Genomic DNA, 17,187 nt, shown 5'->3' with positions numbered 1-17,187 from the left:
TGGGGAATAATTCGTAAGCACCTGGAGCTAACGTACTAGATCTCGTTCCTATATCTCTCCCTAGTTAAGCGAAGCAAAATATTAGAAATTATCTTCCCCCGTGCATGCTCGCGTGATATAAATGGTAGTATATCCGCCTAATATTTGGAAGATGCGTAGACAGAGTCCTGACTGATTATCACGTTTTCATTCGTAAAGACCGACAAATGTACAAACTGTGGAGAAACGTTTTGAGGAATACAATGTTTTGAACACGGAGTAATACAGAATCCGTGTTCTAGATAACAGTGGCAGGTTTAAGTATTGACACAACCAATTCGCAATTTATTTAAATAAGTTAATTAAAAAATTTCTAATCGAGTGATTTTTCGTATGATTATTAGATCTTAAAGTAATAAAATGATCATAAATGGATAAAAGTGCATATGAATATTTAATACATTTTTAGCATTTGAAAGCTTATAAAAATGTATCAAAAGGCATCCAACATTCCAAATGTAGCAAAATAATAAATTAAACAATACTATACCCTAATCAATAACAAACGAATACCAATGAATGGCATTAAAGAGAAAAAAAAAACCACCTCGAATATCGTAATTTATTTTTTTACCAATCCCAGCGCAACAGTAAAATTATCAAATTTTCAAATTAAGTACCGGGACTAATTATGTCGTATGAGATCAAGTCTTTTGTCTTTTATTTTCATAATGAGTGTAAACTTTTATTAACTATAAATATGGGGTGAGACAGGGACATCGTATGAATGTTAACTGCATATTTTTATAAAATTAATTTTTTTTTTAATTTAAAAATACCAAAACATTGATATCAGCTCATTTACATATTTTTATTTGCACCTAACAGCTCAGAAAATAAGACCACATAAGCATTTTTTAAAATAGTGTATGAAAAAGAAATTATTATCTTCAGTTCAGCGTATTGAAATAAGTCGAGCGGTAACTAGTTAACAGACTACCATACCCAGAAATTATTTAAAAACCAAAGCACACTTTTTTAGTTTAACTTATCAGAGAAATAAAGGGCGAAACAAACTAACAAGTTTTAAACTTCTAGTAGTTAAGAATAAGATCAAAACCAGTTTATCTGTAACTTTATCTTACAGAGAATCTTTATTTTTATCTTTACTTTTATCTGCGTGAAACACGGGTGAGAATCAATATTTTTATGAGAGTTGCCTGTTTGAAAACAACTGTGTTATGGAAGGTTTCCTAAAGAAAAAGTGGCTTAAACCTAAATTATGAATGAATAAAACAAAAAAAAAAAAAAAATTTGCCAGGTGACTAGCTTTTTTGCCGAGAATCACATTAATTCTGAAGACGCTCATGACAATAATAGTTAATAAAGAATATTCCTCCCTCAAAAATTTGGATGCAAAGTCCGTTACACGGCTGTACTATTAATGCCATTTAGCGACCAAAACGGAAAATTCATTAGCGAAACTATGATACAGGCAGCTGCAGAAAGTTTACTCATAGATTGTAAACGTGTAAAATTTTCCGCTTTTTAAAAATTGATATCTAGATATTCAGTTTACCGTAAGCATTTGAAACTTTTGTTATTATTTTCTAATTATGACTACAGATGGCAGCACAAACAAATGATAAAAAATTTCAGTTTCAACTCAACTTTCTCGTAATCATGAAAGCGTGATTTTTGCATGTAGTGCCATCTATTGAGAACATTGTAGGCATAACATTTGCAATGTAAAACCGTTAACTCTTGTTTAATCTTTATAAAAATTCTACTAATGATAATAATTTCGAATTTTCTCTTCGCATGCATGTATACGTCAATTATGAAATACAGTCTGCTTGAGTAATTCTTTAGGCAAAAATTACGACAAAATTTAAGTATCAAATTACGAATTTATAATTATCCATAATGAATTTAAATAACATTAAGGTTGCATTTCTTAACATATTTAAATTTTATAAATGGGCATGTTCTTGAAAAAAATAGTATTTAACTTTATCAAGACTTATATTTACTTTCTTATTTATCGTTAAACAGTGAATTATTTCCTACAAAAAAGAATCTTCAGTAAGTGCTTCTCAGAATTTCTTCTCGATTTTCCTTTGTATAACGTACTGTCACAAAAGTAAAAAATAAGTTAATCTTTAGCAATTGCCGCTAAAATTGAGTACATATGCATATTAAAAAAGTAGTAAAAGAAAATCGTCTCAACTCCTTTTTAATTTCCCCATATTATTACTAAAGTTTTAAATTGGCAGAATTTTTGGACTGCAATGTAATTTAAGCTTACAACATTTGTTAAATAAATATCAGTTTTATTGCCCTCACAATAAATTAATTAATTATACTTGAAATATAATACAACAACGAATCTTTATTAAAGGAAGATTCGAAATAATGAAAGAAAAGTGAAAACGTTAAAAATCTTCATATGTACAACTCTTATTTGAAAGACAAACATGTCATGCAAAACTTCTCGGCAATTTATAATGCACAATGCAATCCAAAATCCAAACTTCAGCTTTCGAAAAGCGTTAAAACACTTTTTAACCTTTAATTAAAAGATTTGGCTTTTTTAATAAATATTTAAAAAATTACTTGTAAAAAGCATAAATTGATTATAAAATTTGAGACAGCAATTATGGCACAGACTATGAGTTATTTACATAGTAAACGAGAAGTCATCATAAAGTTCAGCTTTTTAACATTTGCATAGCAAATAGGTCATCACTGACGTTCATAGTGAACCAGTCTTTTTACTTTCATTGATACATGGAAAATCCTCATGAATAATAAATCTTATTTTGTGCGTGAATATAAATTTTAATTTTTTTTTTTCTCTTTTCTGAAGTCATTGGGCATAATTTTGAATTTTCAAGCATTCAAAAAAGACGCATCAAATATTTCAGCCCTCATGGAAGAGATAAACGTTGAATAAGGTAACTATACCCTATCTAAAACCGTAGGATCGTAATGCCGACCAATATCTCTAGGAAGAGGTGGCAATTCTCTTTTCATAGCAGTTGGTTCTAATTCATAATAAAATGGCGAATCCCTGTCTTGTTCAGTATACATTTCTTCTTCCTCAGTCATCTTCTTTATACCTTTACACATTAAGCTCACTCCTAAAATGAGGGTCAATAGTCCTGCTGCTACCTCTGTCAGAATGGAAGTACTTATTTTGACAGATTCGTATACGCCAACAGAAGTCAGAATTAGTCCTCCAGCAGTGAAAAGAAAGCCACTGAACACCAATGGATAAGATTCCATAATCGACTTGCATCCTAGAAACAGAAAAACATGTTTTAAATAAAATTGCAGTTTTAGCAGGAAGAAATTTGAATATATACATCACAATTTAAAAACAACTAATAAAAATATGTGGGAACCCGAATAAGCAGATTGCTGTTGAAATGCATGGGCAGAAATAGCACACTGAGGTGGTACAATGCAGCGCTGAAGGGTAGATAAAAGTGGCTTCTGACGTAAATGATCATTCCTTGTGCGGTTTCGAGTTTGTGCTACATTGCTACACGATAGTGGAGCTCGCTGATGTGCATTTTATCTATGGGGCTGCGGACAGTACGGAACATACTTATAAAAGGTACAGAGAATGATCCTCAAGTACCTCTTTTGAGCAGTTAGTCCATTTCCACAGCTCCATACATAAAATGCAGATCGACAATCTTTCGTATCGTGTAGTGATGCATAACGATTAAAATTTGCTCGAGAAATGACGATTTATCCAGTAGAATGCTTTTACCTGCTGCTCAACAGTGGCACGCTTTTTCTGCACACATATTCCATTACAAAATCTGTCGATTTCGATCCGCTTAATCTGCCTTTAAATATTTACCAGATAACTTTAACTGTCAGGTCTTAAGTTAATAATCTGTTTTTACTTTGCACTTTTACACATTGGTTGTGATGCTTGTAACTAGAAGGAAAAAAAGACAAAACGTCTTTTGACAATAATCTGTACAAGGGGGGGGGAGCCTATCATGGCTCGTATGCAAGTAAAATATATGTATGAAATATAGTAAACTAAAACTACTCAATGTGTAAAAGAAAGTAATTTATTTCGTTTCTTTTTACAAAGTAATTAAGCTTAAATCGACAACTGTCCAAACACTAATTATTTCATTTAATTTATTTTCATTAAGAAACTTGGTAATGTTATTCAAAAGCATAAAAGTAAATGTAAATTAAAATTTAAGAAATATATTGAAGTAATTCAATCAAACAGTTCTATAAACAAAATCTTCAAAAGTTAGTTTTGCTTATGGATGCTTTATAGGAAAGGTCTATCGACTTTGTGATTCGTTAGTAGCGGTTTGGTTTATTTTTTTACCGCAAAGTACTTGAGGGCTATTTGCCTAAGAGCAGGGATGCCTTCGTGGAGGACTTTCTAGGAGACACTGACTCGTATATAAGTTACATGGGAAAAACCCACGAAAGCGCCCGTGCAGTCGGTCTGTTTGGTGGGATTCGAACCACGCACCGAGCTACTTTTCCACACGGCCACTGGTGGTCCTATTATTAGCGTTAGAGATTAAATTAGGGTGATCTGTGAGCGGAAAAGAAAATGCATGTAATGCATCAGAAACAATATCATACCGAATTTGATACAAGTTTAAAATAATTTAGAAGTTGATTCGAAGTCCAAATTGATGGGAAATTTATGGGAATTGGCAGCTTTGGGAATTTCTAATAAATTTTATGGCAGAGACAGTTTAAAAGACGATGTTACGTTTTTATAATATTTCGAAAACCTGTAAAATTTGATGGCAACAAATGATTTATATGGCTTGCTTACCGTGGAACGAACATATAAGGGAATTAATGGATAATTTTGATGAAGCAGGAAAACGATTTGAGTCGCCGTTACGCAGATTTAGGAAGGATCCGAAGTTTTATGAGCATCTCAAAGTTGTGATCGATCAGCATTTACAAGAAGATATCGCGGAAGAACTGGAGAATTAAAAAACTGAAAAATAGTTCTCTTAATATCAAGTTGTAACTATAGTAAAATACACCAGAAAATTTCGTGGTGTCTTCGATACATCATCACATGCTGAAGGCAAACTGTCAGTGAATGACAGTTTAGAATGAAACATTTCTTTTCATTTGAAACCTGTTTCACTACTTTTGAAATTATGTAAATATGAACTTGTGGCTTCTGGAAAATCGAGTTGCTTCTCTCAAATTCCAACATATGGTTCTTACTGACATGAAGTTTGGCCACCCCTGGTCTGTATGATTTGGGTCGCTTAATACAATAGGGTAGGTAAAGTAAGTAAGGTAAACTCTGCGCCGGAGCCCGGCTCCGGTGCTTCTCAATAGAAGATAAATTACAATTCTCAATAGAAGATAAATTACAATTCTCAATCAAGATAAATTACAATTCTCAATCAAGATAAATTACAATTTTAGCCGGAGCGCACCGGAGCCCTAAATAAGATGAGCTCCGGTACTTCCCTTTACAAAACTGAACCACAATTTATTACCACTTATTTAAAGGAAAAAAAATTTAGAATTCCTGACGTTTTAGTTTAACAATAAGCAGACTTTGTAATATACTTTGATTCCCTAGAAATACGAACTCATGAGAACATGAGACGTTCAAGTAAAGTGCCTTCACTCACATGAGGAAATCTTTTCCTTTAAGAAAAGCAATAAATTTTGGGGAGTTTGTTTAGGAACGTCTAAATTTCTCGCCATGCCATTGTATCTGTAATGTATTGATACCGATGCTTCAGTTAGTTATCCTTCCAGGAAGAAAAATTTGTGTTCTTAAATGGGCGTTAAGTGGACAGCGAGTACAATAAGAGTGAAATACTGAGATAAACTGCTCAAGCACGTCCTATACACCGTCTTCCCACAGTATCCACTAATGGGGAGGGGACTGTAACCAGCAGCTTTGCGTTTAGGAGACCGTGTATATTTATGTATGTTTAGGAGTCCGTATGGATACCGTGTATATGCAATCCTTAAAAACGCGGCAAGCAGTGGCCGATTCTATAATTTCTCCCAATTTCGCACCTAATCTTCTTCATGAGTAAGCACTTGTGTTCCATAAAAGTTCTATCAGGAGCGCAATTCGGCTAGCAGATTGTTGGAAAAAATGTTGAGTAAAAAAAAAAAAAAAAAGCCTTTACTTCGTGAAAACAAAATGGCGTCCAAAAAAAAAAAAAAGAAAGAAAAACTAACAGGTTGCTGTAGCAGGGTTGCCAAAGTTTCGCCAAGTTACCATAACCCGAAGATTCACCGCAAATTTAGCTGCTCTGACATGCCTGTACACTCTTGAAATACGCTACGCAGCATTTAAAAAGGTAATGGAAGCATTAAAAAATAATTCCTTGCCTACCACATTGAAGCGAATGTTTAATTAAAATTATCTTTATTGTAAAGATATAGAAGACATATCATAAATAGATAGTTCGTAGAGTTTTATCATAAACAGATATAGTTAGTCAATAAAGTCTGCGTACATCAAGAAAAGTAATATCAAATCCAAATTTTAAGGTGCGAAAAGGGTAGTTTCTTAAAGTTTTATTTTTTAAATATTTAGTTTCAATAAGGCACTTTGAAATTAGTTAACTGTAATATTTTCATATCTAATAATTTATGCACACTAATTTTTAAAAGATAAGTGGCCAGAAATCAAAGCCAATAAAGTTTGCGTACAACGCGAAGGAGGCGAGGGATTTCTTATCTAACTTTTAAACTTCAAACTTGAGAATGCAAAGAAGGTTACACTTTCAAGCTCATTGACTTCCGAAGCAAATTTCACGTTGATTGGAAGTTGTTATTTCTATTTTCTTTGACAAAAATGACAGCCAATAAAGAAATTCCTTTAGTTACAAGACAACTAACTATCAAATTGAGAGATGAAAGTAAAACTCTTCGTTATATTGGTAAAACGATTTTCTAGTGTGCAAAGAGTTATTCAAAACTATCTTGACACTGATAGTCTTGCTGTAAAACCAAGATGTGGGAGACCGAAGAAGCTAATGCAGAGAGAAGAAAGAAACATTCGTTTACGAATTAAACAAAATACTAAATTTTCTGCTGCAAGCATTGCAAAAGAATTTTTTTAACTACCAACAAGGAAATTTCTCCCAAAAGTGTACGAAAAGTGCTGCGAAAGGCCGATTATCATGGACGCAAACCTAGGTCTAAGCCATACATTTCCGAGACAAATAGAAAGAAAATAATTGCTTTTGCCAAAACATATTTAAACTCTTCGCAGGACTTCTGGAACAATGTAATTTGGTAAGATGAAAGTTTATTTACAATATTTAAAGTTAATGGCTACCCTATTGTATGGAGAAAACCAGGAACAGAACTGAATCTGAGAAATTTAAATCCAACTGTCAAACATGGAGCTGGCGGTGTGATGGTTGGGGTTGTATGTCGTCGAAAGGAATTGGAAACGTTCACATTATTGATAATGACATGGATAAGTATGTTTATCTGGATATTCTGAAGAAAAATCTACGAGACAGTGCCTGAAATTTAAACCTTTCTAATACCTTTATTTTCCACCAAGACAACGACCCGAAACATACAGCTAAAATTGTGAAGGAATATCTCCTCTATCACACTCCAGTTGCGTACTCCTCCACAGTCACCAGACCTCAATCCAATTGAACATTTGTGGGCAAAATTGTAGAAACGAATTCGAAAACACAATATTACGTCGCGAAATGAGCTAATTAGTAAATTGCAGGAAGAATGGGCGAAATTTACGTCGGATGACACTGAAAAACTAGTTCAGTCAATGCCCAGACGTCTGCAAGCTGTTTTGAAGAAAAAAGGATATCCTACAAAGTATTGAAGTAATGTAAAAAACTTATATTTTGCTTTTTTTTAAAGTGTACGCAGACTTATTTAGACTTAGGGAATTTCTGAGTTTTTTTGACAAAATATATTTTTGAAAAAATGTAAAAAGTATTACACTGATATTATTTACTTTTTATTTAAGCTTACAATTTTAGCTAATAGAAGAAAAAAATCAAATGATTAAAATACATTTTTCTATGCTTTAAATGTTTTTTTAATTTAAAATTTAGTCTCTACGCAGACTTTGTGACTAACTGTAGTTCTAAAATTGGGTTGGATTTATTAGATCAGGGTAAAGTAACCTAACGCTGTCTGCCTAAAAGGAAAGATGCCTTTGTGGAGGAATTAAGGAAAATAGCGTTTTATCACTTTACACATGGAGAAAATTACCAAAACAACCATGCTGTCAGCCTCACGAGATTTGAGCCCGGGTCAAACTACCAGCTTTCATCCGTCTTACCCCCTCGGTCGCTGGTGAGCTTTTCGCTTTAGGATAAAATAAGAATGATTTAATAACTGATATAAGATTATAAGTACGGTTCATTACTTTATATCAATATTTTTTATTCTACGTAAATCCTGTTCTTCAAAGAAAACATGGTTTTAAGAAGCTCTCCAATAAATTCTTAGCATTATTTACTACTATATAGCTGAAATACATTTCAACTTAAGTTAATAGTTAGAATAAGTATTTTTTAACATTTTTTAATTATTTAAATTAAATTAAATCCTGACATATGTCCAAATCCTAATTCAGATATCGTATGAAATACACCTATATGTGAAGAAAATTATTTTACCTCTTAACAGTAAAATTCAACTGCTATACAGAATGATCATACAGTTTCACCTTCATTGACTTGAAGTTCCTTTTTTCCCCATGAAGCTTTACATACGGTTAGGGTTTCAGCCATAAAGTTATATTTCACGCCCAGATTCAAATCAGAGATGTTTTCAAACTTCAGTTGGCTTTAATGATTTTATTTCGTTCATCATCATCATGTAATTTAAAGATTATCATAATTAGTAGTCACTAATTATGATGATGTAATTTAAAGATTATCATAATTAGTAGTCACGTGGATGCAGTCAACTCCGCATTCTCTACAAACGGGTTAACCGAGTCCTATACAGAGAATGTTAATTTTGTTTCTTGAGGAATGATGGACAAATTATTATCACAAACTATCAGAGTAAAGCAAAACTGTCTACGGAAAATACACAAAAGGAAACAAAATTTGTGTAGGATGCCAGACAATGTTACAGTATTTGAGAGTTGTACTTTTCCTTAGTAGCATTTATTTTCTGTTATTTGTAGCTTATTTTACTTTTAATGCTGATTTAATTTATGCCATAAAATATACTTGTTCTTTAGATTGTACTTCTTGAAAATATAGGTAAATTATTAAGAAAATTCTTATTATAAAGTAGGTTGCTCCTCTTTCCAGTACTTTTTTAAATTACCTTTGGATTAATTGCGATTTTGAGTTAATAGTGAAATTTTTCAACCGTATTACCCTAGTTACATTTTTCATCCGTATTACCTAGTTATACATGTTATGTTATACATAAGTTGAAATGTATGTACACAAATAGCAAAATTAATACGCATAAAATAAGGTTTAAAACTGAGAGTTATATTTTTTAATACATCGGCTATTTAAAATTTCTCATTTACTTTATAACATAATTAATGCTAATCAGTATAATTAATTTATTAAAATCTTATTATGATTAATATCTTCAATTATAGAATAAGAACTGGTTTATATTGTACTTACCATATTTTAAACTTTAATTAAGTCCGTTTGAAGTAGCTGTAGCTTAAGTAAACATTATAAACATTTTAAACAAAATATCCATATAATTCGTTTTTAGTGTTAAATATTGTCATCCAGAATAGAAATATTCATTTTTGCTGTAATGATTAAATTCGCATTTCTTTTTACTGAATGGTATTTTTTCATACAGTGGTTGAAATTCATAAATGATGAAATTAACACTCAGGCAATTTTAACTAAAAATCCGATTGAGGATCCAGTTTCATTTATAAACACGTTATCACTCAGCTCGAGCTACCTTTCCAGATGCTGTCCTATCTTTAATGTTAAGGCAACCGGACATCATAAGTCAGAACGTGCCCAGGAAACAAGCACGTTCTGCATTAGTGATTGTTGAAGCAGCTGTTCCGATGACTACTCCTAACCCCGAGACGTCGCGTGATAACGTCGCGTTCCTATTTATGGAAGAATCCTTACGAGATGAGTTGCTTTCTCCAGTTTTGTTCCGTTTAATTGGTCTTTTAGCTTTAGTATACATTTTTTCAATTACTTCGCATTAAAAAATAAGATGTAATTTAGGAAATCTTTAGCTTCAGTATTAGCCATACGTGATTTGCAGAACACTAGTAGCACAGCCAATTCGTTTCTGCCTGCTGCTTATGAATCACCAAATTGGATCTTAAATACTTAGCGCATGTTAAAAAGTTTGGTTTGGTTTGGTTTGGTTTAATTATGGCAAAGCACACTAGGGCTATCTGCCTAAAGGGAGGGATGCCTTCGTGGAGGACTTTCTGAGGGGAACTGGCTCGTATACACGTTACACATGGAAAAAACCACGAAAACGCCCATGCAGCCAGCCCGTTCGCGGGATTCGAACCTCGGACCGAATTACCAGTGTTCAGCAACTTTACCGCCGCCGCATGTTAAAAAGATACATGCGCCAGGGTTATCGGGACCGGATTCAGAAATGCATGCGTGTATAACACGTGTGCATGTCTGTGAGTAGGTGTGTGTATGTACATATACGCATATATATACAATTTACATGCATACATGAACACATATTTCCATGCATTTCTAAATTCGGTCCCGATAACAGAAGAGTATCTGATCTGTGATACTAATGGTACTTTATTTATTGCCGTACTGTAAAATCCCTGTAGATTGGTAACTAAACCCGAGTTACAATCCCCGGGCTGGCTGCATGAATGTTTTCGTGGTTTTTGCCAAGTGAATGCCAGCAAATATTCCCTAAAAGTCCTCCATGAAGCCATCTCTTCCCTTACGCAGATAGCCTTCGAGTGCCTTTCCATAGTCTTAATTACCCAGCCTAATAACATAGTTCTACTTTATTTACTACTTATTTACTACTCGTACTACTACTTTATTTACTACTCGTTTACTACTACTTACTACTTATTTACTACTCGTATGCTGGTGCAGGAATGGAAATATAAAGCATTTGAAGAGAATATTAGCTGACGTTGTTATCTGTTGGCTACTTTCATATTAAAAGTCATCTCTCAGAACAATGCTCGGCATTTCTTGCTATTGAAAATCCAGTTTCAGCATTCGGTGGAAGTGCCGTGTTTTCGAGTGTACACACAACACCAGCTAATCCACACATGCAAGTATCACAGAGCTTTAGTACACGTGAAGGAACATTTCGCTGATTTCGTGTCTTCCCAAGTCTACTTTTTTTTGGGGAGGGGCAAAGAGAGAATCGTAATGGGACAGTTGAATGAAAAATAATAAAGAAGAGCCGTGTACCTGCACATGAAGAGTACCCATAAACCGTAAAAAATAGCTACCCAATAGAGTTTCGGCAAAGTTGGCTACTTTTCCTGTGAGATGCAGATAATCAGAAAGTACCAAAATGTCATTTAATAAATAATATAATTTCATTCTAATAAAATATAATATTGTTTTAATTGGGAATTTTAATTGCATATTATTTTATAATTTGAAAAAAAGTGGTTAAAATGGTAACGTAATTTGTTTATCAATAATGCTACCTAGAATACACATATTAAAACTTTATATCAAGAGGAAGAAACATTTTATTTAGAAAATGGTAGTATTTGAAACATAAAATCTGTAAATACAGTGTGAAAGCTATTGAAATACGAAACAATATTTCAGAATCATAAATGAGTTACAGGAATACTGAATTTTAAAATGATTTCTTTTTGGCATATTTTGACATTTAAATTACCTTATCCAGCCCAACCACTGGGATTTGCACTGGGTAAAACTGTCATCGTTTTGCGTTCTTAATCCGCCGCTGACGAAAGTTTTAAATGTTTATAAGGAAACATTAAGCGTTAATAAATGAGCTGACGCGAAAACACTTTTGCAAAGTAATTTTATGTAAAAAGAATATATCTTGAAAATACAGTTTTATCTGAATTAACTATCAATAAATATACAAAGCAAAACAGGCCAAAATTTTGTAAATATCATTTTGTTCATTAGTTATAATAAATTAATTTATAAGTATGGTATTTTCTTACCAAAAATGCAGTCTATAATAGTAATAAATATGTGATCGCTTTTTGCTAAGATAGCTTAAGTTAATGATAAAAGGGCTATGAAGTCTCACATTGAGCTGATTGAGTATTTCAGATCTTGTATTAATCTTTATCTTATACAGAGATTTTTTAGAATCTCAAATGAATGGTAAATTTATTTAAAAAAGGTTTAAAATATTACTTCCACTATTTTATCCACAACAAAATATTTTCTAACAAAATATTATGTCTTATTTAAGAAATTTAAATATGCGTAATTTACATATTCAAAAAACATATTTTACAAATACATATACACAGGCACTGAAAAAAACATATGCAGCTAAACAAAAAAACAAAAAAAAAAACCTTTATATCAACTTCACAGCTTACAATCCTTTTAATTTTTGTTCATCTATCCCGAAATGGCAAACAGAAGACACTATGTTAGTAGCGAAATCAGTGGAATGTCCACAGGGACCTAAATGAAGCGCTAAGTCCAGTAAACAATATTTCAACAAGGAATCACACCATCTGAACGATACTCGAGTTAATTCTAACTACAGCATTTTCTACAGACAAATACGAGTAATCCATTGGCGACTATGCTTTTCGTCGAACCGATGTCTTTGATTTGCTAGTAGCAAAACTCAGTACTAGGGTTGCAAGGTTCTCATTTCCGCGGAACTCTTCCTCTCTTGTTTTCGTCCTGCGAAAAGCGCTTATCGGGTTTTAATGGGAAAAATCAGTTCTGGCAAGTATCTCTTTGTTTACAGGTTAGGGACAGATAAATTAAAGCAATCATATTAGCAACAACAAAGATGCTTAGGAAGTGCTCTAGGGCGGCGGTTCTCAACCTTTTGACTAATGCGAACAATCTAAACAAAAATTGAAAAACTTTAGTACCACCACTACAGTTTACAATGATTATTTTTCAGTTTCTCAATAGAAATATTAAAAAAAAAATATATTTTGACATTTGCATAACCTGCTGGCTATTTGTATTAAACATTCACACATAAAACATATTAGATTAAAAATTGATTGCCATTTTAATTATCAAAATTTAAGTTATAATATTTATTCCAAAGGGGCTTTATCCCTGAAGGACTATTGTTTTCGTTTTGAGATTTTGTGTTGAATCACTATAAATGTTCGTTTCACTTTTCAAACTGTTGCCACCAAATGTTAAAGTCCTGCATTATATTTGAAGAAATTAGATAAGGAAAAATCTTCATAAATGTATGTATATTTCTCGCATTGTGATAAAACAATGCTACATAGAGCCATCGAATTTTGAATGAAGAAATCCTACTGCGAATATGGGCACGTGGAAGACCAAATTTGAAATTTGGAATTTGTTTTATTATAGATTTCGGTACTTACGTATTAACGCAACCAGGCCAAAATTCGCATAAATTACCAAATTTGGCGACCCTACTTACGGCACCCTACGTGTTATACGTAGTTTTGTAAAGAGAGCATGTGGAGATTCACAAAATTTTCCTGCATTTTCATGCAAATTTTTGTAATTTATGAGAAAATAGCAGTGTACATGGATAAAGTCAAGAGTGTGCGCAATGCCAATTTTGTGCAATTCTGGGATGTTTTTTTAAGTAAAAATAAGTCAACGTGTACATGGTTATGGCGAATACGGTTTTCAATCAGTGCTAAAAGCAATAGCCAAAAGATTTCCGCCGAAAAAATAATTCTGCAACTTATTCAAATTCGAAACCGGAAGGGTTTAATTGCTATTTTATATTTTAAAACAAAATAATATAAAAAACTGTATTAAAAATTATCTGTAATTAATAAATGTACATTTTCTTTCTATTCATACTTTTTTACTCAAACTTACAAATAGCGCCAACCTGGTTGCGATAATACGTAAGTACCTAGATTTCATATTTTGTAAAACTTTAACGAGTTTTTGAGTAGCAAACTCAACGATTTAAAAGCGAACAATGGCGACACTCTACGGCGGGGGGGGGGACCTTTTTATTTCCAGCGGGCGCGGAACTGTGTATCGGAATTTCTAAAAATATGCTCATTTTAAAATTATTTTGCGACATTGCTACTGAACTGAATTTTATGATTTAAGTGCAAAGAACGTGATATTTAATAAATAAAGGTAACACACAAAACGTTAAAAAAACGCCCTTTTGGACGTAATTTAAAATCTGAAACCTTTCAGAATTTTGTTTTTAATTCTAAAATTTATTGTGAAGTCTGGGCCTGCTTAAGAGAGATCAATTTCTTTATTTGTCTGCTCATATTTCACTTAGCCTTAACCGTAAATTAGGGTACACTTTTAATTTTGTTCTGTACTTTTTTTTCCAAATATACACTTTTACTTTTGTTCTGTACTTTTTTTTTTTTTTTTTTTTTCAAATATAACATGGAAGAAAACCCGTATTCACACAAATAAGTTGTGCAATAAAGAAATAAAAATTTAATAGCTTTAGTTGAAATGCTTTTAGATTATCGTTTTCAGTTCAGCCTAAAGTTAACCATTGTGTTATTTTTTAAATCTTCAATTAGAGTTCAATCACAGAAAATTTCTATCAATTCTTCTTTTCTTCATGACTTTTTTTAATTTAATAGTTCAAATTACTTCATTTCTTTGCGTACCACCGGTTGAGGATCGCTGCTCTAGGGCATTGATAAGTGGAAGGGTAAATGAAAGGTTTTGATACCTTTCGGTGCATTAAAAGGATGACATGAGCCCTATACTCATATTTTTGAAGAATATTTAACGTGAAATGCTGGAATAAAATCTACCAATTTTAATTTTATTTTCGGTTTCAATAAAAATTTTTACGATGTACTTATGCATCAGGAAAATAAAAAGAGCCATTTTATGAAGTTTTCGAAGTTATATAATATTTTATATTAAACTCTTTGTATAAAAAAGCTTTTAAATGTTGATTTTTTAATAAATTTCTTCTAAAGCTAAACTTTTAAATGTTTAAATTAAGATGAATACATAATCTTAATTTTTTTTTCTTTTGAGGCCTCAAATGGATGCTATTTCTATCAGTCGTTTTCGATTGCAACAAATAAAGATTTAGAAATAGTTGCCAAAGTGTAAGCTATTTCACTCATCTTCGATATTATGTGCATGGGCGTTTTCGTGGTTTTCCCCATGTGTAACGTGTATACGAGCTAGTTTACCTTAAAAAGTCCTCCACGAAGGCATCCCTCCCTTAAGGCAGATAGCCCTCGAGTGCTTTGCCGTAATCTAATAAACCAAACCAAACCATCGATATTATGAAAGTACGTTGCTCATCAGCTTAGCCAATTGACTCATTTAAAAATGTTATTTTATTTTTAAAATAATTTGTTAATCAATTTCCGAGTTAAGAATTATTTCACTCCATTAAAACGTAAAATACATTTCTAATGTTATACAATACATCGACTGCAAAATTTCTAACTTTATTTCTTACATTTGTAGCGTCTGTATTAAATACAAGTACAATTTATAATAATGATGAAATTTTATAATGACGTATGAATTGCAGGCTTTTACATACTATAAGAGTGTCCATACGAAAGTAATGTAGATTTTGACTAATTTTATGTGCCAAAATGCCAGATGAGGTTTCCTGTTTATATCGCGTCATGAATTGTTGTGCTGTATTTAATGAGCACAATGCCAAGACTGTGAGTGGTGTGTTTTCGCTTAAATACCATTGGGAAAACAGGATAAAGAGCACTAGGCTATTAACCCTGTTAAAGCAGCTAAAACTCGAAGGCCTTAGCTGTTTTTAGCTAAAACTTGAAGGCCGGCTGGAGCTAAACTACCTGACCTATTGCTTTTTTCCTATGGCGGGCACTTGCCTATGTCGGTATCTTCCCTTCCTAAGGTGGTGGTCTCTTTATTATAGAAGCACCTAATAGGTGAGCCACCTTTGCCTCCTATGAAGGGACAGACAATTACATCCATGCCTTCTCCGGGGTTCCAATCCGGGCCCTTCGGTATCGCAGGTCCCCTAACCACTGTTCAGTCTGGGATGCAATTACTCCACCTAAATTTTAAATATTCAGTGTTTAACTTAGAATAATATATCATTCCTGAAAAATCATACTTTCGCAATTTTATTTCCCCTATCTTTTTAAAGACAAACAATGGAGTAAATCTAGGTACACATATTAACTTTATAAGAAATTTTAAAAATAATTTTCAGCAGAAAAGCATCAGAAATTTTTCTTTTTAAAATGATTTGAATTGCTACTTACAAATTCAAAAGTCAAGTAATTGTCTTCTCTTTCTGCTCCACTGCAGCTTTCATAGACACAGCCATGACATTTTCCAATTTGGATCCATTCTTTCTTCTTCTAAGTTAGAAAATACATTATTACTTTCTAAACAATAAATGTATGTGAGTTTATATCATCTTCATTGGAAGGATCATCAATCAGATTTTTTTGATTAGCTTAGTTATATTACTTCTTCATACTGTTTTGTTTATAATCGTTTTATTTTAAGGTTTTTCTTTCTTTCTTTAAACAATGTCTGTGTAAGCACACATCTTCATCTGGATCTTCTTATATTCATTGGAAGAATCATGACTCAAAGTTTTTTTTTTTTTTTTTTTGACGAGATTGTTACATTAGTTTTTTATAGTCTTTCCTTTTTAATCATTTTGTTTTGAGGTTTTTCTTTCTTTCCTTTTTTATTTTTTGAGCCACTACAAAACAAATTTCTCTTCCTTGATAGCAATTTTTCGTCTTTTGTTTCTTTTCTTCTAAGTGATATCCTAATTCCATTTCATATGGCGTGGTTGTTAAAAATTTCTCTCGTTTCTTTTATCATATTTTATTCTTCTGCTTTCAGCTCAAGGTAGTGGCATTAATCTTTGGTTGTACAGCAAATGCCTACGGCGTAGTCGAGGTGTCATTCCCAATACTTGTGGTTCCAAACTTTTCGAACAGCAGAGATCAATTAGAAACGGTTCAGCTTTCTTAGCTTATAAAGGGACCTTCAGGCTTCCCATGCATTTCTACAACATGATTTGCTTCTGTAACTGGATCCACTTCTTACACGAGAC

General features: G+C 32.5%; 1 protein-coding gene across 4 annotated transcripts; it reads right to left on the bottom strand.

Annotated features, from left to right (window-relative positions):
- Positions 1–1,984: 1,984 nt before the first annotated feature.
- LOC146993710 (uncharacterized) lies at positions 1,985–16,503 on the bottom strand. 4 transcript variants are annotated; one of them, XM_085806675.1, is made up of 2 exons: positions 16,376–16,503; positions 1,985–3,281 (listed from the first exon to the last, which is right to left on the bottom strand). In XM_085806675.1, the coding sequence occupies exon 2, from the start codon at positions 3,265–3,267 to the stop codon at positions 2,941–2,943; it is 327 nt and encodes a 108-aa protein (XP_085662801.1). In that variant the 5' UTR covers positions 3,268–3,281; positions 16,376–16,503; the 3' UTR covers positions 1,985–2,940. The 4 variants fall into 4 exon arrangements, with proteins under 4 accessions (XP_085662801.1, XP_085662800.1, XP_085662798.1 ...); XM_085806674.1 differs by lacking the exon at positions 16,376–16,503 and adding an exon at positions 12,527–12,823 and having other exon boundaries at positions 1,986–3,281; XM_085806672.1 differs by lacking the exon at positions 16,376–16,503 and adding an exon at positions 12,503–12,808 and having other exon boundaries at positions 1,996–3,281.
- Positions 16,504–17,187: the final 684 nt, after the last annotated feature.

The sequence above is a fragment of the Stegodyphus dumicola genome, chromosome 12, assembly GCF_044657685.1.
Source record: "Stegodyphus dumicola isolate Sdum_Otavi_A_Nest chromosome 12, ASM4465768v1".
In the NCBI taxonomy this organism is placed as follows: Eukaryota; Metazoa; Arthropoda; class Arachnida; order Araneae; family Eresidae; genus Stegodyphus; species Stegodyphus dumicola.
This window is presented reverse-complemented; position numbering and strand designations above follow the sequence as displayed.